The following is a 23,032-nucleotide window of genomic DNA, read 5'->3' on the forward strand; positions in this document are numbered from 1 at the left end:
CTAAGAGGAGCTGAAGTGTTGATAATTACATCTGCAGTTCAGCATAGCAACAGGCTTTAGGGAAATGTGGCTTTTAGCCTTTTATTTTTCAGAAGTTGCTTTGCATTAAAATTGGATGTTTAAACTCCAATTTTCATAACACAGGATACATGGAAAATATCTAATACATCTACTCACTTTAGCTTTTGTTCTTTAGAGGTGAAAGGAAACTGTTGCCCAGTAAAAGTGTGCGTGCGTGTGTGTGTGTGTGTGTGTGTGTGTGTGTGTAAGTGGTGGGGTAGGAGGTGTGCCTTTCCAAAATGGAGGCCTTGGCACATATATGAAGGGAGAGTATGGGATTTCTGGATTTAAAATGGGGGATTTCTAAAGCATAGCAGATACAAAAGACAGTGCTGAGGAGAGAGATGAGGGTCCCAGAGAGAAGCTGCCACCACCAGCTCCCCCATCCCCAGAACACAGTCAAGGACATCAGGCTGTGTCAGGTTTGGCAGGCACACTCCTGTGTGTCAACATGGGCTGTGGAATCGGACAGGCCTACATTTGAATCCTGCAGTCATCACTAGCTGTGTGTCCTTGGGAAAGTTGCTTTACCTCACTGTTTCTAAGTCTTTAAAGTGGAGACAGTGATCCCCATGGTAGGGGAAGGGCCTCCGCCAAAATACATCCCCGCCCTAATCCCCGTGTTAGAGAAAAAATTATTCTGACACTTGTTAAAATGGTAAGAAAGACTTTATTCAGGACTCTCACAATGGGTGTCAAGGCTATCGCAATGGCAGGGCTGGGGGGTATGGGACTCAGCTCCAAATACAACAAGAACAGGTGGGGATTTGGATCCAAGGAGTGGGGTGGGGGGTGGTGGATGGAAATTACTAAGAGGGAACATCAAAAGTGGGGGGGGATAATATTCTTGAAGTGACAACATTATGAAGGAAATAGTAATGGTTAACATGGGTTAAAGGTGAGGTTGACAGGAGAGGAGAGAGGTGGTGTGATTAAAAGGGTAGCATGAGGGATCTTTGTGGTAATGAAACTCTTCTGTGTCTTTACTGGTGAATACATGGACATATGCATGTGATAAAATTGCATGAGGTAAATACACACATGCCCACACACAATTTCATGTACATGAAACTTGGAAACCTGAATATGATTGATGGATTGTATCAATGTGAATATCTTTGTTAAATTCATGTACTATAATTTTGCAAGACAGTACCATTAGAGAAAACCATGAAGGGTACACAGGGTCTCTATTTTATTTCTTATAATTGTTTGTGAATGTACAATCATCTCAACATTAAAAGTTTAATTTAAAAACAAAGTGGGGGGAATTCTGCTACACTGACCTAAGGTTTCTTACCAGGGTAATCAGATATGTGGGCTGGGGCAGCCTGGGAGGATGGATTCTCTAAACCGGCTTAGCAGGATTCTTGCTAAAACGGGACACAGGCCTGACGAGGGTAGGGAACAACAGTTCACGCCAGGTCAGAGAGAGGGCGAGCCCGAGTAAAGTTTGGTCACGGAGAGCATCTCCTCACTTAGAACCTGTCAGGAGGTTACCTTACACAGCAAAAGGGAGTTTGCAGATGTGTTAAGGCTCCTGAATCTGAAGTTGGGCGAGTAGCCTGGAGTGTCCAGGTGGGCCCAGTCCAATCACATGGGTCCTTTGCAGCAGAGAACTTTCTCTGGCTGGAGTCAGAGGAGATGTAGCGGAAGCAGTCAGAGAGGTTCGCAGCCTGGGAGGAACTGGCCTGGCTGCCACTGGTGTGAAGAGAGAGGGGCAACGTGGATGTAGCAGGGGTCCCTGACCTACAGCCAGCGAGGAGAAGGGAACCGCAGCCCTGCAACCGCGAGGAACTGGCTTCTGCAAACAACCTGAATCAACTCGAAAGCTTCAGAGCCCCCAGAAAGGAACCTGATCCTGCTGACATCTTGATCGCGGCCTGGAGAGACCCTCAGCAGAGGGCCCAACCAAACCCACGCTAGGTTGGTGTGGTAATTTGTTACGGCAGCAGTAGAAACACGCTCCCAGGGCCACTGTGAAGACAATGAGGCCCCGAGCAGTGGCCTTGCCTCGCCTTCGGGCTGCGGGCGAGCAGGTTTGTCAGAGGAGCCGCTGTGTCACGCCCGCAGGAACAATGGGTCCCTCTCACTTTCTCTTTCGGCCTCACCCTTTCCAGGCTCAGGGGCTCAAGATGAGAGAAGTGGCCTCATCTGGGAAGAGCATCCAAGTCTGATGAAAAGTCATCTTTCCCCCCGCAGGTGGGGCTGCTTGCTAAGCCCCAGGCCCAGGTGCGGTCCCTCAAGGCCATCCTTTTCCAGAGGGACTGTGGAGAGGTAAAGGGTGCCGCCGTGACGTTCGCAGCTGGACAGCCCATGGTGACCAGGGTGGGCCTGTGGTTACTGCTTGTTCAGAAGTCAGGGACCTGGATGCAACCTTGATTGTCCCGGATGGTGCAAAGCATAATTTTGCTAATAGGTTCAAGGTGATCCTTTGTGGCCCAGTAAGATTGCCTCTACTCGAGTCCGTGTACTCATTAAAAAATAATAACAGAGCTTTCTAGCCCAGGTGGCCCTGAGAACGTAAAGATTCTTGAAAGGAAAGGTCCCTGTCATCGCATTTATCTGTGTGGACTGAGTGGCTGTCTCTTACTGTTCACCACTCTCCACTCCAATCCCTTTGTCCTCACTGGATTTCAACTCGGCCAGAGGGAGAGTGGATAATGCCGTGTAGACAATATGTGTCTGTATACAGTCCATGAGGTGCCATTTAACACAGGCCCACTGCCTTCAGGGAGCCCATGTCGAACGCTCCCTTTGCCTTTGTCTAGAAACCAGGCTATCAGAGGAGATTCCAACTTGACCTATATGGCCAAGGAGGAATAGCTGTGATACGGTTCCTGGGGAGGAAGCTGTCCCCTTTCCCCTGAATTCCTGTCCCCCATCACGGCTCGTCAGGTAGACGCTGGCTCTGGTTAAGGGTTGGGGGCTTATGAGCGCTGGCAAAACTACGGATGAGTTGGTGAGGAGATAGAAGGAAAGAGCTGAGAAGAGCTGAGAACAGAGGCTGGGGGAGGGCGGTTTATTCCCAAATATTAATCTGAAGTTTAAAGAAAAGAAGAAGGCAACAGTGTCCCCAGTGAGGATGGAATAATTACACATCTCCCTGCCTGGAATTCCGAGCAGATTTGGGGCTGCGTGACATTCATCACCAGGGAGATTATGCGGGTGCTGACTCAGTGAGAGCTCCCCACAAGCTCCCTACATCATCTTTTTGCTCCTTCACTTAAGAAAGTGATGACTTTGCAGGAACTGCCGACATGGCAAGTGGAGGGTCTGGGCTATACCTGGAAGGCCCACTGCTTTACACCTCGGTCTAAGGCCCCACTGCTTGGACCTCGGGATCACAAGCCTTTCCCAGAGGCTTCAGCACAAATCTGTGAATCACCGGACCTGGCTTGCAGTCCTGGGAGGATACACATTGTTATCCTGACGTCAGTGGTGTAGTTAAGGGTAGGACAACGACATGTCCTAGGTTTTGAATACTCCACACTGTGGCACCTGGAAGTCATTACACTGATCTGAACACTCCAAGCTTCATCACCCAGGCTGCCTTGACTCTGGCCGAGGCACAGCAAGGCACGCGTCTCAGGTCGTCTTGGTTACGACAGTCTGGACTCCAGAGCAGAGAAGCTCTTACTGCAACTCAGGCTGCGGCCTCTGTGGGCAGCATCAGCTGGCCGGAAGCAGAGCTGAGACAGGCAGGTGTCAGGACTGGAGGAAGGACTGGATGAGGTAGCTGGTTATACATTGGCCTCTGGTTCGTCTGTGAGTGCCCTGAAGTCAGGATCTTCGTGTCCACAGCCGCATTGGCTGATGGTGTGTGTTCACACTGGGGGAGGTGGGGTCAGGGCAAGGGCAGGAGTTTTGGAGCTGGGGAGGTGGGCTTCAGATGCCAGCTACCTGCTGTCAGTTGTCCTATCAGGACTGCTTCTGCATCGTAAAATAACATCCACAACTGTGTGTGGGGTTGTTAGGATGACTAATAAGTTACTGCCTGAGGGAGGACCAAACAAAGCCCAGCCCAGGAATAAATGAAAGAGTCCTTTCCTCCCATGCAGAAATGAGATACTCTGATGTTTTAAAGAAGCACAGACACAGGAAAACGAGGAGGAAGGATGGTTTTAGAGGCGGAGGAGAGGAGGCAGCCTGCAGAGGGCTATTAGAGGATGCTGATGGGGTAGAAGACATACCGCATCTGAGAACATCCAGTGCACCTCGACAGAGCGTCAGGCAGCCCTGGAGGTCAGTGCTGGAGCCCGCAGTAGAGCTGGGCTGGTGGGATAGGGCTGAGTCCTCAGCATCAAGTGAATGTTGGGGTCAGATGAGGAAGCAGTGTCAGCAAGGCACTCAGAGACAGAGCCTTGGGGTGGAGAATGCCAGAAGCCCAAAAGGAAGGTGGAGAGGGAAACGGTACTTTCTGAGGTGGGGTCTGTGCGTGATGGTGGCAGAGGAGGGGGGGGGGCCAATAGATTCAGAGAGAAGCAGAATGCTGGGTGAAGGAAGCACAAGGAGAGGAACAGGTTTCAGGGGCGGGGAGGGTGGGTGGGACTGAGGCACAGGTTGGAGGGATTTGCTTTGCAAATGAGGAGGGACGTATGTCTCATTTGAATACATGTAAGGAAGAGACCATAGCTGAAACGTATGCATATTTTTGGAAGAAAGCTGGCACAGAATTGGTAGGTTATATCCAGTAAGCAAGGCCTCCATCTCCGGTTTTGAGGGATGAGAGGGTTTTCCTTTTAGGGAACTGGAAACCCTGTTTTACGATCCTGGAGAGGAGCTGATTGGAGCCCAGTAGACCTTAGCCCTGGAGGCTCAATTCACACGTGTTCCATCACAATTCTCTGCACCGAGCCCTCCGCCCCTTCGTGCATCTCTGCAGGGTGGAGAGCTGGGTGCTGGCCATCAGCTAAGCTCACTCATCATCCCCCGCAAACGCCAGGCCGGTGCCCACGATTCCAACCAGGCAAACACCAGGGCGCCGTGTATCGTGGATTTCTATGGACAGACAAAATCTCAGGTGTTAAGTATCACAGATTTCAACTGCCTCCTGTGGCAGAAGCAGGAAGCTGTAAATCATCTAGGAAGTTGGAAGTGGGCACAGGTGGGCGATGCCATTGGCGTCCACGTCTTAAAGAGACGGCCTGCAGAGGAATGTCTTGTAACTGTTACTGAGCTTTCCAGCACACGTAAGAGTTTTCACAGTCATTCTTGAAATTCCATTTCATTTGATGTCAACGGCAATCCTGTGGAGTACTTTTATGATCTTCATTTTACGTGTGAGGAAACCCGGCCTCAGCGAGGTCAAGCAGGTTTCCCAGGGACACGGCTAGTGGGTTACTGCAGACTTGGGGCCACTGACCCCAAAGCCGAGTTCTTCCCATCTCTCCCCGACCCTGTGTTCTTGCCATCATTTGACAGCAATCTTGAGACGTCCTTTCTTCATCCTGGTGTCCACGTTGCCCCCACTCTGAGGGAAATCCGAGCTTGCTGGAAATGAGCTGTAGCCTGTCTGGGAGGGTACCTGGGCAGAGGGCGACAGGTGTCAAGGCAGCCTGGCCTGCAACTTTTCCAGGGACACAGGGCAGGAGGCAGGAGGGGACAGGTAAAGGGTGACTGAGGACAGGTGAGTATGAGAGCAGGTGAGGCTCAGGATGAAGAATTTGTGTCCAAGCACTTGCTTGGAGAGTTGGAAAGAAGGGAGAAGGAGAGCAGGACATGGGAGGGACAGAGGATAAAGGAGAGGACCCTGTGGTGAAGAAACCCAGGGAAGTGGGGCCCAAGGTGCTGGAGGGTGCGGGGCACGTCGTACATGGTGGGACAGCACTGGAATACCCGCATCCTCATTTCCTGCTCGTGGACACCCGGGCCGCTTCCAGGAGCAGTTGCCCACGGGCACGGGATTTTCCTGAGCCATCCGCTTGCTTGAGCTTGACTGCAGAAGCATGGGCCAGGCAAGCATTTCAGGTGGGAAGCCAGTGGGGTGCAGCGAGGAGGCTGCCCTGGGTGCAGTCAGTAAGGGGAGGCACCATCTGTAGAGGAGTTAAAAGTGATAATAAAACCCCCTCACAGTGTTCAGCAATTCCAAACCAGGGCAGTGATGAGAGATACTCCCCCACCACCGCTGAATTCCGCTGCCTCCTTCTGGGGTAGAACCACTGCTCCAAGCCTGCAGGAAGCAGCCCCGAGGGAGAAATGCACCCGCCAGCCTAGTCCCAGCGCCTCTGCTAACTCCACCCCTCCCACCTCCCGGACGTCCCTGCAGCAGCAGCCAACAGGGAAAAAGGGGTTTGTGTGCAAATTCCCACCCAGGGGAGCACCTCCAACAAGAGCTTCGAGGCTTCCAGCACTTTCTATGGCTGCTCCCAGCTCTCGACTACGGCTCAGACTTCCTCCTCCGGGCTAAGATTGAGGGGCCCTTACAGCGGGTAGCATTGCCGTCTCAGTATTGGGAGGCTCTGGCCTGGACACCTTGTCCAGGTGCCTCCTGGGAACTGGTCCTCTCTGTCGCCTCCAGGCCATGTGGCTTGCTGGCCTGTCAGAGCGGCAAACACACTCACTTACTCCATGACAGCCCCTTCTATCTGGACCTTGACCATCAGAAAATTCTCCCATAGTCTCTAATGGAAAGTCTTTCTCCTGGGTCCTGGCTCTAACCCTCTGGGATCATATGAGCTCGTCTAATCCATCTTCCACGTGCTCAAAAGCAGCTCTCTCGTAGCCCCCAGGCTTCTCTTTCCAGAGTAAAGCCTCACAGCAGTGGCCCCCGCCGTGCAGGCCCCTGAGTGTGATCCAGAGGCCTCCATGAGGGCAGGGAACAGGGCGTGATTGTTGTGTGCTCCTCCCTGCCGGCCACTGTTTCCCTATTAACTCAAACCACCCTCCCAGGTGCGAGTTGTTACCACCCTTGTTGTGGGCCGGGAGACCGAGGTTGCCGGGCCCGTGGAGCACGCGGGTAAACGCCGCGCCCGCGGCTGGGTGCAGCCGGCCCTCACCGCTCCCTGGGACCTGGGACTCCCTGGCGCCTGGAGTCTCAACGCTGCCATCCTGTGTCCCCTCCGCCCAGGAGGCAGAGCAGCGATGGGGGGTCTGGCTGTCTTGCAGAAATCTCCTTCAGGGTGTGGATGTGCGGGGGCAGCCTCGAGATCGTCCCCTGCAGCCGAGTGGGCCACGTCTTCCGGAAGAAGCACCCGTATGTCTTCCCAGATGGAAATGCCAACACGTATATAAAGTAAGTGTGCGCTGCAGCGGCCGAGGGCTTTTCTGGCGATGGGTTGCTGCCGCCCTGGGTTCTCTGGTAGGTCGCCTGAGTGTTCTGGATGGACAGGGGCTGCGGGTCCTGCTCGCTGGGCCGCTGCCTGAGCAGGAGAAGTCAGGCCTGCCCATCCAGCTTCAGGCTGGAAGCCCCAAGGCTGTTCTCCACTGTTGGCTTCCCCCACATGTAGCCTTGGGGGCTTCAAGTCACTGGGCGGCGCCATCCTGCAGGGCTCAGGGCCCTGGGTATCTTGGGTTGTTTGGGGTGGGAGAAGGGTGACCGTTTTGCCCCTGAGTTCTAGAAGATCCGCTGCTCCCACCTTCAGGCTGGGTCACCAGGGGAAAGGCCCTTGGGAAGATTCGGGAATGGGGAGGCATGAGTGGATACAACCCACCTGACTGCTCCAGGACCTCGAGGGTGCACAGAAGCTGCCAGGCTGGCGTAGGCCCTGCGGTCCTGGGCTCCTTTCCTGGGACTTGTCACCTCCTGCCTGGGGACAGGACGAAGATCCCGGGGTCTCAGTGACCCAGCGGTGCCCACTTGCCTATTCCTGTTCCCTCCTTCCATACGCCCTTCTGCTTTTCGTGATTTTTTTCTTCAACCTTTCTCCTTTTCTTTAAAAATAATTCCTTACACCTCTTTTTCCTTTTGTTCTTCTGGTCCTCCAGCTTCGCCTCCCCTTGTCTCTTGTCACTTGACAGCTCACTCCCCATTTATTCCCACTGTGCCCTTTTTTTCTCTCATTTGGTCCATTTGGGGGAAGGAACCAAGCGCCTCCTTTGGTGTTTTGCTTCCCCTGCGGTGTTGTTCTCCTCGTCTGGGCTCTCCCGTCCTCGGTTTCTCACACTATGGACAGCTGTGGGTGTGGACAGGTGTGGAGGCGCCGTGGGCTTGAACAGGGAGAAAGTTGACCCCATGCTGGGCAGGGCGGGGCAGTGAGAACCCAGTCAGCAGGGACAGGAACAAAGGCGGGGCTGCCTGGGCTCTGGGCTTTTACAGGGAAAGGTGATCTGGGGGCGCCTGGCACAGGAAAGTGGTGGGGCCTCGATGGGGAAAGGGGCCAGCCTGGGAGTGAGGGGGCAGAGCCTTGGGCTCCAGAACATTCCTTGTGTTTGAGACTGGGCCCTGGCCAGCGGGCATCTGCATGCCCCCAGCGGGTCATTGGAGGGGAGGGAAACGTGGGGCAGTGTCTCCTCGGCAGCTTCCGGTTTGCCGGTGGTTAGGCCAGTGAAGGGAGGCGGCAAGGCTCTGTTAGCTGCCTTCTGAGCACCAAGACCTGGGCTGCATGTGCGTAACTCCTTCCAGGTTCACGGGCTTGAAGGGCGTGCCGCGCCCCGCTGTTGAATGCCTCTGTGGCGCACAGAGCCAGAAACCTGGAGGGACATGGCCTTTCCGGTGAGACCCCGAGTCCACGCACGCGGGCCTTGGCAGGTGCTGCCCCAGCCCTGCTCCTGGCTTCTGATGGTTTTCCCACATCCTCTCTTCCTGGTGCCCCTGCCTGCTGGACAGCTGAGTACTGGCATCCTCCGTGTCTGTCTCTGTCTCTTTTTCTGTGACCTTGGATGTCAAACTCAGAGCGAAGAGCTGATGTTTTAAAAACTTCAGAGTCCTGGCAAACGTTTCACCGAGATGGCGTGATTGCTTAATTCTTTACACCTGAACCAAGCTAATCACGTGGCCTGTGGGAAACCCGTGCGTGACGGGCTCTCCCCTTGGAGAGCTGGGCCCCGGGCCGCAGGGGAGAGTTCTGGAGCAGGAGCCCGCGGACGGCCAGAGGTGAGGCGGTCAGCACTTGCTCCTCTTGTACCGGCACCACAGGGCTGCACCAGATTCTCCTGGCTCTTTTCTCCCTTATTTTTTTTCTTTTTTGAGGGCGACAGAAGTTCAGTTTCTGGTGTAATTTCTCTGGCCTGTGCCTTTTGGGAAAAGAGTATGTAGTGACTCCTAAAATCGTGTGTCTTGGGGTAGAGGTCCCTTTGGAGATTGGTGGTAGTGGCTGGGCTCAGCACTGTGGGGAGAGTAATGTTACTGGACCGTGGTGGGCCCCACGGGGATGACGCTGCCAGCTTGCCGCTTGTGTATATTTTACCTGGACACGTCCCAGGTCCTCTCTGACCCTCTCCGACACCCCCTGTCTCCCCAGGAACACCAAGCGGACAGCTGAAGTGTGGATGGATGAATACAAGCAGTACTATTATGCTTCCCGGCCGTTTGCCCTGGAGAGACCCTTTGGAAAGTAAGTGTCCCTCCTGGTTTATTTGTGCAAAGAGCCAAGAGCCCCAGCTCACAGGCCCAAGGAGAGCGGGTCCCAACAGGCCTGTGTGCTCAGCTGGTCTCCCGAGCCCCCAAGCCCCTCCAGGGCCCAGGCTGGGGCTCTTCTCCCTTCATGTGCCTTCTTGCTCCTGCCCAGTTCCGGCTGCAGGGCCTTGGACAGCTCTTGTGGGATGACCCCCGGGCAACCTGGGCCGTTTACTCAGTGGGCAGAGCTGTGCCTTGTGCAGTGGACTGGTGTTTCCAGCTTTTTATAGGAAGGTGGGGTGCTGGGCTAAGCAGCCCTGGTCCCTTCAGGTCGGAGTTCCTTCCTCCTCGTCCTCAGCTGCCCAAGCCTAAATCTTCTGCCTTCCTAGGAGGAGCGGTACCATGCAGATCTCCTCTAGAGCCGGGCTCCAGCTTCATGGGGGTCGAAGAGGACAGAGAGAGAAATTAAGGGCCAGATACCATTACATGAGATATCCCATTAGTCCTCCTCAAACTGAGAAATGGGTATAATTACCCCTGTTTTACAGATGAGGAGACTGAGTCTTCTACAGGTTCAGGTACTTGCCCTGGATCACACCATTACAGGAGGGAGAGAAGGCTCAAATCATACCTGTCATATTCCAAAACTCTGTGATGTTGCATTCCCCAACCCAGGGTTGATTTGAGTAGAGAAAAATGGCAACTTCATTGATGTTATCATTCATCTTTTGCGGGGGGCAGCCGGTGGCTTTTGTCATCTAATGTCCCTCAGTCATTCTAAGGCTGTTGACAGATGGGATTTTTGCAGCCTACTCTCCATAGGTCGAGCCCATCACTGCCCGGGAGGATTAAATCAGAGGCTGCTAAAGTGATTTGTATTTCTGAAACCATAAACCCACACTGTTCTCCACGTCTCCTACTCAGAGCCTCCCACGGCGTTTATTGAGTCCTCAGCCAACTTCCGGTCTATTGGCCATGTGGGTCCACCCCTCCTTTCTTCACTGCTCTCCCCTCTCCAACTTGGGTTCCACCTTCTTGCTTAAAGAGAATGCTTAAAAGATGTCCTCAGATCTCTTGCTCTGTTGGGCATCTATCAACCCTCCTTGGTGAAGTTCTCTTAACCCTGGATGAACCTGGCTTTGTACCTTTTCCTCCCCTGTTCATAGGCTGCTGAACAGTTCTGGGACTGTCAGCTGGTGCTGCTACCACTCCGTGGCCATCAGGCTCAGGGGGGCCCTTGGTGGACCTCTTGATCCTGCCACCTTACCTGGCCAGCGTTCTCCCTCAATCTCCATTTGTACCTTTTCCACTCTCCCCAGCTGCTGAGTCCACCCCACTCCTTTCACTCACAGAGGATGACACCTCTGTTTTGTAGATGAAATAGCACCAAGTTCCCAAGACAGACGAACCTGTATCTGCACCATCCTTCTGTCTCTTTCATCTTGAAGGATAAGGTGTGCCTCCTGTTCTCCGGACACACTCTTACCCCCTGCATTCATTCATAAATCATCATTTATCGAGGTCCCACTGCCTGGATTCATCTCCTCCTGCCTGTCGGTTCTCACACTTTAATGTGCACACAGATCTCCCGGGGATCTTGTTAAAGTGTGGATTTTGGTTCGGTAGGTCTGCAGTTCTGTAAGCCCCAGGTGGTGCCATGCTGCTGGTCTGAGGACCTCAACTCAAGGAGCGAGGTTTCAGGGTGATGGTTGCCAAACTGTCTGTACAGCGCAGTCACCTGGGGAGCTTCAAAAACTCTGCTGCCTCCACTCCACCCCCAGAGAGTGGATTTCCTCTGGGCTGTGGCCTGGGCTGTAGCATTTGTAAAAGAACCACCCCCCCAACACCATCAGGTGATTCTAATGCACAGACAGTGTGGGAGCCCCTGTTCTAGAGGACTTTGCCCTCTGTGTGCCTTCACTCTCCCTGATCACCCATGTCTCTTCTCTATTGCATGGTCCCCATTGGCATTTAAATTTATTCAGTATCTTACATAGTTTTTAAAAACAAAAAAGGAAGAGAAGGAAAGAAAACAAACTGTAAGAACTCTCCCTCAGTCCAGCTTTGCTCATCACCTACACCCGGTCTTCTGCTCCTTCAGAGCCAAGCTTCATGAAAGAGCTGCCTGCATCGCTGTCTGCGGCTCCCCCCCCCCACCCCGCCTTCTCCTGACTGTGACCTGAGGCCGTGCCCCCACCCCCTGCGATCACTCCCACCTGGCCCACCCATGACTCCCTGGGACCCCTTACCTTTCTCTATGTTACCCCATTGGTATGAGACTTCTCCCACCCAGCCCGCTTCAGGCGCACTTCTGATCTCGGTTTCCAGAACTGCAGTCTTGGCTCTTGTCCTGTGGTGCAGGCCGCACCCTCTCAGCCCCCTCTGCAGGCTCAGGCTCCTCTCCCCACCCTTATGTGTTGGCGTTCCCTGAGGATCTGTCAGAAGCCCTCTTACTCCACATTTTCGCTGGCATCAACCACCACTGTGCTGCCGATGCTCACGTTTCCATCTCTGTCTTGCACCTTTCCTCTGAGCTCCATCCCTTATGTCCGAGTAGCAACTGGACATCTCTGCCCAGATGCCTCCCAGGCTCCTCCAACTCGACAGGTCCTAGCTGAACTCCTCCTCTTCGCTCCTAAACTTGCTCCTTACCCCATATTCCCCGTCTCAGTGAACGCTCTTCCTTGCATCCTGTTGCCAAACCAGAAATGAGTGTCAACCTTGACTTTTCCTCCCACACCTAGGCAATCACCAAGTCCCAGAGATCCTGCCTCACTCATGCACTGAACATCTGGGTTCTTGCAAATACTGAACATTTAGCCCTTTTCAAACAATGTCATTCCTGCCCTCATGTTGCTTGGAGTCTGGTGAGGAATGGTGGTTAGTGCTGTTTAAGAAGTTCCAGTGCCGTGAGGGCGCCCGGTCCAGTCCTTGGGGTGGAAGGAGGCAAGGCTGGAGAGAGCAGGGCCAGTTCTGTGTGGTCACGCAGGAGAGACAAGGTGTACATGGAACTCGGGTGGGTGCTGGTGGTGCAGTGGAGAGAATTAAACCTGGCCCTTCTCTCCGTTCCCACCCCCACTTCCCTGCCAGCAATCATGAGCAGCGCCTGGGTTTCTTCCGCTGCCTCCTAACTGCTCTCCCAGCTTTGCACATCAGACGCATTCACCATCAGTAAGATGCTCTTAAAGGGATAACACCGCCACATCGTTCTCTGCTTAGAACCCATCCATGGCATCCCATTGCCCTGAAAATGAAGTCCAAGCTCCTCCACAGTATTTCACAGGACCTTTTATGGTCTGCATCTTCATCTCCTCTCACCCACCTCCCCTCTCCCATCCCCCCACATACATCCATTCACACACACATATTCTAACCTGCACCGCTGTTCCTGTCAACAGACCCCTTCCCTCTCCACGTGCACTAATCTCTCTTTGCTATTCCCCTGGCACTACCAGGGGCCCCCACCTCACCCACTTTCTGGTTTGTCTGGACAACGTCCACTTTCCTTCCAGATACCAGCTTCCACATTACCACTCGACCACCACCGGCCCGACAGGCATGGGGCCACCTCTGAGGTGCTCACACCCCACATCCACATAGGGCTGTGACCACCCGGTTCATTACCTGTCTCTCTCGCTCGAAAGTCCACCATCACGTCCCACATTGGGCACAATGCCTGGCGCATACTAGGTACTCAGGAAATACGTGATGAACAAATACATGACCAAAGCCCAGAACCAGCTAACAAAGAGGATTCTTTGAGGCTGGGCTGGTTGAGGCAGGGCATCGGGGGGATGGCAGTTCAACAGCAGAATCCAAAGAGAGATTTGTAAGTAGACACAGAGCCCTGGAGGTGAATTATTAACAACACGCCGAATGTTCTCATAGCCTTGTTTTTAATGAAAAGTAAAAACACCCCCAAATTCTGTTTTCAGGTAAAGCACAAATCTTTGGTGTCATTACCGCTCCACTGTGAGATATTGCTAAGTGTTTCCATAGCTCTGTCTGGAGCTCTCAAAATCTCTTTCGGTTATTTTCTCCAGCACCCTCCAGGGAGACGTGGGTGCAGAGCATGGGCACGGGTTGTGCTGTATGCCTCCCAGCCTGGAGGGCTGGTACCTCCTGGGTCCATGTTGCTGCTACCTGTCTCTGACACAGCTGTATTTTGTCTCTGTGTCTGCCCTCCCCCTTCGCCCCCAGCATTGAGAGCAGATTGAACCTGAGGAAGAACCTGCAGTGCCGGAGCTTCAAGTGGTACCTGGAGAACGTCTATCCAGAACTCAGGTATCCGCCCTGTGGTCTGAGCCTTTGCTAGCTGCAGAGGGAGACCCTCCGCTGACTCAGTCTGGAGAAGGGACCACCTGTGGCCATCTGGATGAGGGTTTTTAAGTATATGGAGGCCTGAGAAGGCCATTTGGCTCTGCTTATCCCTGAAACCAGAAAGAGAATTCTATTCATCAGTAGCATGAGGAATTGAGGTCAGCTGTAGCAGTATTTCTCAACTGCTGGGGTTTGAACTCCGGGGTGTGACCTCAGGGCATGGACTCACTGATTCCATTCCAGGCTCCAGTCTCCTGGGTTGTTCCCTGCTGCCTTGCTCCTAGTGGCACCTCCCCCATCCCCAGGCCCCGAGCAGTGCAAGTCATTGTAACACAGCCGGGACAAAATGCCCCTGCCATTCTCCAAACACTGCCCGACCTCTCCAACTGCTGGTGTTACTACTAATCCAAAGAGTAGTGGATTCTCATCCCTCCCGTGGCTTTCCTCTAGAGTACCCAAGGAGTCCTCCATCCAGAAGGGCAGCATCCGACAGAGGCAGAAGTGCCTCGAGTCTCAAAAACAGAAAGACCAAGAGATCTCCAACCTCAAGTTAAGCCCCTGTGTCAAGATTGAAGACAAGGATGCAAAGTCCCAGGTAAAGTAACTGGCTGGGGATACTTGGACATGTGAATGGACTTGGCCTCTATTTCCTGCTTTTACATGAATCAGGTGTCTAGTTATACCCGGAGCTCAACAGCAGAGCAAGAGAAGCACGATCCCCCTCACTCTGGGACTGGGTTCACTCCGCTTGGTTTCCAAATGCACAGACTTTCTCTGAAAGACGCCTCACCAGGCAACTTAGTGCCTATAGGAATTAACCATTAAATTAGCAGGAGTTTAATGAGGATGTCATTGGTGTCCAAGCTGCTGGCAGTAAATGTGGGCTGGATCAGGCAGGGTGGATAGCACAGCTACCTCGAAAATATGAGATGCAGACAGAAAAGCATCCTGCTGGGTGACACTGTCTCCAGGTGAAATGCCTGCTCTGTGAGTCTCCCCGCTGATTTAACCCTGACTTCCAGACAGTCACCACAGATGTGGTACAGCCTTCCCCACCATCCACCGCCCCCATCTCTGGGCAGGGCCGTCGATCATCCCCTTTCGGCCCTCAGCAGGCCTGTGGCTCCACCTCTGCTGTCTCCTGCTTCCCCCAGGTCTGGAGGGACCATCGTCGCCCCTTCTCAGAGAGGTTTCCTTGTGCTGTAGCTGTTTCATCAACGCTGTGGGTCAGTGCGCTCCCCTCTGAGGACAGAGCTCTTTTCAAAAGTCACTGACAAATTCACAGCCTGTCTCAACCTCTGTAACACTTGGCCTGCTGGATGCATGAAAGCACATCCATCTTATAACTTCCCTCCTGGCTCTGGAGACACTGCATGATCCTGACTGTCCTGCATTCCTGTTCTTTCCACCCCTTTTTTCTTTTTTTTGGCTGGCTCCTCTCCCCACTCTCATACCCTTATGGTGAGTAATCACCCAAGTTCTCAATTCACTGTTCTTTTCTCTGTAACTGGTTCCTTGGAGATTTTATCCATGCTTCCAGCTTTGGCAACCTCCTCTGTTTTCTTGATTCACAAACTCTGTATCTTCATCCATCCATGAATTCATTCATTTATTCATTCATTCACTCAACGAACGTCTATGTTCTCTGCTGACTGTGGAGATGCACAGGTGAAAGGCTAGGTTGCAGGCCACCATGGCCCCTCGAGGGATCTAACGCAAAAAGAAGCAAGTCAGCAGCCATTTTGATATAATCTCTGTCCTGGAGAGAGTTTGGTCCACGGTGCTATAGAAGTGCAGAGAGATGATATCCAACTTCTACACAAGGATTGGGGAAGTCTTCCCAGAGGACCTGAAAATGAGCTGTATCCTGAGAGATGAGTAGAAATAGGCCAGGTCACGAAGGAAAGAAAGGGCAGGTGGGCAAATCCAGCATGTACCAAGGCCCGGGGCTGGGAGCCAGGATGCCTTTGAAAGGCTGCAGGGAGATTGTGGTCAGAGGGGTAGAATGGTGAGGGAGCAGCAAAGGTAAGACTGGAGAGGAGGGAAGAGGCACGTCATGGCCTCTTTTCCCAGCTGAGGAGATTGACTTTTATCCTCGGGGGTAGGAGGCTGTGAGCGCCCAGGAGATGGCTCCAGGATGGCGGGTTTACACTTAGACATCCCTGCCGGACTCTCCCTCTCAAACACGGGGTGATCTAGTGAGTCCACAGCCACAACAAACGCCTCTGAAACTCAAGCCAACAGATGGCCCCAAGCACCTGTCAGGCTCCCCGGCCATCTCACCATCCCACTAATTCTCTCCAGATGGTTGTAGTTCTGTCCATCTTCCGTGGCTCCTCTTTCTCCCACATCCCCCGTTCCTGCAAATCCCATCCCTTCTCCCCTCGGAATAGCTGCTCTTGGCCCCAACGTTCACCTCTTCATGCCAGATTAGCGGCCCTCCGCCTTGGCACTATTGACATTTGGGGCTGGATCACTCTTTGTGGCAGGGACCATCCTGTGTCCTGTAGGCTGTCCAGCAGCATCCCTGGTCTCTGCCCACCGGATGCCAGGAGCGCCCCCATACATACCAGTCATGCCAGTCAAAGCTGTCTCCAGGCTTTACCAAATGCCCCCGGGGGACAAAACCACCCTGCTTGGGAACCACTGTGTTAGATTATGGCCACAGCCTCCAGTAACATGTGATCACCAAACCATTGTTCCCCATCTCCATACAGCCTTCAATGGCTCCCCATTGTCTACCACAAAAACCCACACTCTCAGCCTGGCATTTGAGGCATTGCACCACCAGCCTCCAGCTTGCTGAGAGTTTTTCCAGAAATAATCTCTGCTCCAGCAAGACACGGAAGGGGGCTGCCTGAGTCAGACAGGAAAAGGGGAAGGAAATAGAGGTGTCAGTTTTGCTTTAGGTGTGGCAGCCTGGTTGAGAATGATACCACTTGTCAGTGGCATTTTGTAGAATGTGTGAGTAGATAACGCACATCCCTCTCTTCTGAGTCTATGTGTGGGCCCTGCTCATGGGGCATCGCAAACAGCCAAAATGTTACCATCCCCCTTTCCCTGAGACAGAAGTTTGCCTCATCTGTTTCTAGCAAAGTAGGGTTTTTTCTGGTACTTAATGTCTTTGGCTGCATAAGGAAGGTGGCGGGGGGAGCCATGGGATCTCTGGATCTCAGGGAGGGGCCACCCAATAGCCTGGCCCAGGGAGAAGCTGCCAGGCCTTTATTTGACTAGAGGAGAATGGCACCTATTCTGGCTGACGTTCCAGCGGAGTGAGAAAGGGGAGAGAAAAAAGCTGTCACTGTGGGAAACTAAGGTTTAGCACAGTAACAGCGTTCAAGTGAGCAAAGAGTTCTTTTGTAGAAAATCGTGCCAAGCTGTCACTCTTCTCTGCTTTGGAGAGAACAGTTGGGTGTGTGTGGCAGCAGAGCGAATTCAGGACATGGGAAGAACACAGGAGACAGGACGATGTTCAGTTCCCTTCAACAGATGACACCCACCGAGTGTGCACGGTGCCCCGGGCACCAGGCTGCATGCTGGGGTGCCGGGTGGGATTACCCTGGGTTAGACACAGCCCTCTCTCCTAGCGGGACCCGCGGCCGACAGCAGGCCTGGGATGCCTGTCCAAGTATTCTGAAGGCGTTGAACCCACTGATAGAAATCCGCAAAGCAATTTCAGCTAGACTCGTCCCCCCAGTGTGTGGGCGTGTGGGCATGTGCATGTGTTTCTGGGTGTGTGCACGTGTGTGCGTGGAGTATATACCCTTGCAGGACTGACTTACACTACCTTTCTCATGCTTTCGGTGTCTGCCCCTCCTTCCTACATAAACTACCCGTCCTGTCATCCTGCTTCCCAGCGCCTCCTGCTAACGTGATAACCCTCCTTTGCCTCCTCTCCCCTCTTGCGTCTCTCAGCTTGTCCTGCCTCTTGGCCTGTCCAGAGAAGTTGCATCTGCCCCTCAGACCCCTTCATGTGACTTGTTCACCTTCTCTCCTGCCCCTACTTCTCTGTCTCTGAGAGGCCATATCAAGCCGATTAAGGAGGTGTTACTATTATCCTCGTTTTGCAGATGATGAACCTGAGACCTGGAGAGATTATCCAAGGTCATACACTAGTAAGGGAGGAAGGCAGGATTTGGAAACCTGGCTCCACAGCTCTGCTCGAGCTACTGCTGCCGCTGGGGTCATGGCTCGTTCCGGGCCCTTTGATTCAGTTGAATCTCGGGAGACCCCTCCTCCAGGTCATAAATATTAAAACACTAGATCAGCTCCTCCTTGACAGGAGATAGCTGGCAGCAGCTTCCCCTCTTGGCCAGTTCCCAGTGGCAGCCCCTGTGAGAAGGGAAACCAAGCTCACACCCCGTGTCGGGGGGCTGGGGAGGGGGCAGACCAGAGAGTAGGCCCCTCCTCTGACACTGATGGGAACTAGGCAAGGGTATGAACGGAGGCCCACCCGCCGCGGACGCCACACCAGACCAGGGGACACGCGTGGCGCTGGCTTCCAGCGTGGGCTGCCCCCCTTTACTTCCCACCCCACCTCCGTCCCCCACTGTGAACTCCCAGCCTGCATCTCCCTGCTTGGTCACTCCCCTCTCAAGGGTCCCCCTAGGGCCTGGGTGTGTGGACCTGGGACACAGTCCATCCTGTGGAATGGACCCAGGGGAGGGAGATCCACGCAAGTCCTGAAATCAGGCTCAGGTTATTTGGGTGGTGGATTCCGGGGTCTTCAACGTGTGGGGTGAAAGAGCAGCAGAGGATGGGGCTCGGGGGCCCTGAGCTCTGCTTCCAGCTGGCCACTGAGTCTCCAGGTGGCGTGTCCCCGTGCACGTGGCGGTCCTCATTGTTGAAAGGAGACCATCCGACCGTGGCTGTCCTCTGGCTCCAGTGCTGGCTCACGACCCTGCCCCACCCCAGCCCCCTCCATCCCTCACCCTCCCTTACTTCCCTTTCTTGGCTGGTTTGTCAACCTTGGGAGCAAAATATCTAACCTGAGTGTGTATTCAGGATGGCAGCAACCTGATGCCTTGGGTAGAAAGAGAAATACATCATCAGTTTGTAAATGTGTGAAGCCCCAGGAGCCTTCTGGGTAGTAAGCTTCCTCTCAATTTTATTGGATTCCCTAGAAAAATATTTGTGAAAGATAGAAAGAAGACAGATGCACCAATCTCACTGTATCCCAATTTAAAGAAAGGGAAAAAACATAAATGAAAGACTTTTTAGTGTGTCCTCCCACCTGGATCCCCAGCAGTTCAGGCTACTGGCTTGCGAAGGACGCATGCAGGCCGCTCGATAGCCTGGGTGGGTGAGATGAATATCAGAGCTCTTCCCCCAAACCCGGACTCGCATTGGCACCTCTCGGTGAGTCTGCCAGTGGGACAGGTTGCCAGCAGTCACCTTCCCTGCCTGATACCACCCTTCCTCCCCGGCTTTCTCAGCACACCCTTGGGAATGGCCCCATCACGACTGCCTCTGCAGCATCTGTCCTGGGAGGCAAAGCAAAGGCAGTTTTCCACCGGAGGATCTCCAGGGCCGTCTCTCCTCCTGCTGGCATCCTCCAGCATCACAGCCAACAGGCGGAGAGTAACTGAGCCCTTGCTCCATGGTCAGCGCCATTCTGGACACATATACGTATTACCCTCCGAGTTCGGGGCTGCTGTTATCTTCATTTCACAGCTGAGGGGACTGAGGCGCAGAGTTAAGTAACTCACCCAAGTTTATGGGGTTAAAAAAACAAGCGAGCCAGGGTCTTAGCCCCGGCAGTCACTCCAGAGTCCAACAGCCTGGCCCAACACCATATGTACTGGGTGTATTCTTGCAACTTGGGAGGAAAGGACACGATGGACTAGAAACAAAGGTCCCCAAAGTGAGTCTAGTCCCAGTTGAAGGAGAGGAGCATCTCAGAGCCGCCCCTGGTCAGAGGGCCCCCACCAGGGCACGGCTGAGCTCTGTCCCTGCGGGTGATGAAGGCCCCCGGCACAGCCAGTCAGTGCGTCTGGGGGATCCCACGGCCACACAGGTGCATCAAGAGGTCGGCTGAACTAAAGGTTCGCTTGAACCCACTCGTTCATTCCCAGCATCTTGTCTGAAGCAGGCTTCAGGGCGTGTTCGATGGACGAGGGCAATGCCCAGTGTGGCCTACGAGGTTTGAGGCCAGCCCGTGGTCCTGGACACGCTTGGCTCAGATCCCGTCTCACCAGGGAGGTCCCGCATTCACAGTCAACCCCAGGGTCTGCCCCTGGCATTGCCCAGAACAACCACTGACCTCAGTCCGCCTTCCATCCAATCGTACCTACCTCCCAGGGTGGCTGTCAGGGTCACGTAGACAATGGAAGGTGAACAATCTAGAACAGAATCGTCCCTTGGCACCGAGTTATTTCGGCCGTCTAACCACAGCACAGCCAGAAGGGCTGCCTCCCATTCACTGTTTCTTCTCCGTTGTTTACTCTTCCGCACACGGGAGAATTTTTGAACAGGGGACTCACTACCAGCAGAAAATGATGTGTGCTTCTGCCTTAAGGAAAACACAGCCCCCTAACGTCTGTCCACATGGCAATGTTTCTCTGTCCTCGTCCAACCACTCCTCCTTCCCACGTGTTGGAAAAAGATGGTTCACGGAGACTCTCCTCCAGGGGCTGGGCAACGGGCTGAGTGCTCGACGTGCATCTGCTTGTTTCATCTTCACGATAACCCCCATTTCACAGATGGAGGAAGCGAGGCTTAGAGGAGTTGACCAAGGCTACCCAGGTCATGTGCTAGTAGCGCCAGAGCAGGGTTCAGACACGGGCCTGCCGCCTCCAGATACCAAGCTCTTAAGACTAGGCCAGGTAATGAGAATTTATTGCATAGCACAGGGAACTCTACTCAGTGCTCTGTGGTGACCTAAATGGGAAGGAAACCCAAAAAAGAGGGGATATGTGTGTACAGATGGCTGATTCACTTTGCTGTACAGCAGAGACTAACACAACATTGTAAAGCAACTGTATCCAACAAAAACTAAAAAAAAAAAAAAAAAGGGCTAGGCTAGGGTTTCTCAACCTCAGCACAGTTGGCATTAGTACCAGGTAATTCTTCGTTGCAGGGACTGTCCGTGCATTGTAGAACGTTTAGCAACATCCCTGACCACACCCACCAGGTGCCAGTGACAGCCCCGACCTAGTCATAACAGTCAAAAAATGCCTCCAGACACCACCAGCTGTTCCCTGGGTAGGTGGCTAGGGGCAAAAGCACCCCAGCTGAGAAGCAGTGCCCTTGCCTACTAGCGGTGGCTCTGGACCATTCTAAGATCAGCCCCTGGGCTTGGGCCCCCACTTAGCTTCATGCCTGCTCCCTTCAGAACTTTACTCCTTCAGGTGTCTCCTCTGAAGAAAATCTTTCCTCTCTGCTTCTCCAGCCAGTACAGGACAGTAAGCCCCAGGCTGGCTGCTGTGGCCAGGTGAGCATTTACTAGCGAGAAGTCTCCTCCCCCAGTGACGGGCCACTCCCGTCTCCCGCCCACACTGGCAGCTCCAGAGACTTCCTCTGAGCGCAGAAGGTCTTCAGGCTGTCTGGCCTGGACCATCCCCTCCCCATCATCAGTTCCCCTCTTCCAGGGCAGCGGCAAAGAGGCTGGAGGGCCAGGAATGGACTGCCTCCTCCTCAGCCCCTTACCAGCCCTGTCCCAGAGGGGCGAGGCATCCCACACCGCCTCCAGGATGGCCTCTGGGTTAGCTTCCATGGATATGGCCGTGTCTGTGTGCATTGGGTTGAAAGCTGTGACTTTGCCAGTCCCCGAAATGGAGCCGTCAGTGCTCACCGATCGAGGCCAGGCCAGCCTGAGCAACCAGTGCTGCCTTCTTGAATTCATTTCTGACTCTGAGATTCATTTAATAAACCCATTCATCACCGACCATTCTGCGAAGCCTGACAGGCCGCAGAATAAGAATCGGAAAACCTCTCCTTGCTTCCTGCCCCACCTTCTCCTGTGTTCTGCTTCCCCCTCAACTCTCTTCTCTTGCATATGTGGCCACAGAGCTGCGTTCCTCTGGGGAATTGCGAGGCTGAATTATTTCGATGCCAGTAAAGCACCAGCTAATGGAAAGTCCACATAGTATGAGGGCTTCAATACCTGTCTGTGCCTGTGCACGTTCTCCCCCGGGCGTCTCGAGGTGGTTTCCTCAGAGCCCCCGGGGTACCATATACATTCCTTCCCGAAAGGCATTTGTGGATGGGGTGTCTCAGAGTTAAAAGGACCACCACTCCCCACCCTACCCCATGCCATCCTCAGCACTTCTGGTTTTTGAAGACCCTAGGATATTCAAAAAGAAATGCCAAAATGGGCTACCAGAAATTGTGGTATATTTTAAGTTTTTATATTTAATCAGTTAATGCTTTTAACATAAAAAACACAAAGCCAGTGTATTGTAGTGATCATAAGATAATTACAGGGTTTATTTTTAAAATGCTAATTCATGGTTCACTGCAAGCTGTGTGGTCGGGTAGTTGGATGGAGCGATGAGCCTCATCTTCTTTCCACGTCGGTGACTGTGTGTTTATCCTCATTTCCAGACAATGCAGAAGTCTAACACTGAGGCCAGTGGTACGGTGGGCCTGGGCAAATGGCCCCCTGGCAGCGCTGCCCTTGAACCTGGGCCCTGCTCTCCCCCCGCACCACAGGCCAAGGAATTCTCACGGCTCATGCCTAGGACCTGTGTCTACCTTCTACATTACACTCCCCAAATGCGTAGGACCCCAGAATTCACCACCCTAATGACCCGAGCCTGATTTCAGGACTTGTGTGGATCTCTCTCCCCTGGGTCCGTTCCACAGGATGGACTGTGTCCCTGGGCCACACACCCAGGCCTTAGGGGGACCCTTGAGAGGGGAGTGACCAAGCAGGGAGATGCAGGCTGGGAGTTCACAGTGGGGGACAGAGGTGGGGTGGGAAGTAAAGGGGGGCAGCCCACGCTGGAAGCCAGCGCCACGTGTGTCCCCTGGTCTGGTGTGGCGTCCGCGGCGGGTGGGCCTCCATTCATACTCTTGCCCAGTTCCCATCAGTGTCAGGGGAGGGGCCTACTCTCTGGTCTGCCCCCTCCCAGGCCCCCGACACGGGGTGTGAGCTTGGTTTCCCTTCTCACAGGGGCTGCCACTGGGAACTGGCCAAGAGGGGGAAGCTGCTGC

General features: G+C 53.7%; 1 protein-coding gene across 3 annotated transcripts in view; it reads left to right on the forward strand.

Moving 5' to 3' along the window:
- GALNT14 (polypeptide N-acetylgalactosaminyltransferase 14) overlaps positions 1 to 23,032 on the forward strand; it is a 217,240-nt gene that overhangs the window by 190,578 nt on the left and 3,630 nt on the right. For 2 of the 3 annotated variants that reach the window (XM_082356774.1, XM_082356775.1), the window contains exons 10-13: positions 7,168 to 7,294; positions 9,462 to 9,554; positions 13,757 to 13,840; positions 14,327 to 14,471. In XM_082356774.1, the coding sequence (XP_082212900.1) occupies positions 7,168 to 7,294; positions 9,462 to 9,554; positions 13,757 to 13,840; positions 14,327 to 14,471 (449 nt within the window). The remainder of the gene's footprint in view (positions 1 to 7,167; positions 7,295 to 9,461; positions 9,555 to 13,756; positions 13,841 to 14,326; positions 14,472 to 23,032) is intronic. The other variant, XM_082356776.1, reaches the window with a different exon arrangement.

This window comes from Balaenoptera borealis (genome assembly GCF_965194805.1).
Source record: "Balaenoptera borealis genome assembly, chromosome: 15".
Classification (NCBI taxonomy): Eukaryota; Metazoa; Chordata; class Mammalia; order Artiodactyla; family Balaenopteridae; genus Balaenoptera; species Balaenoptera borealis.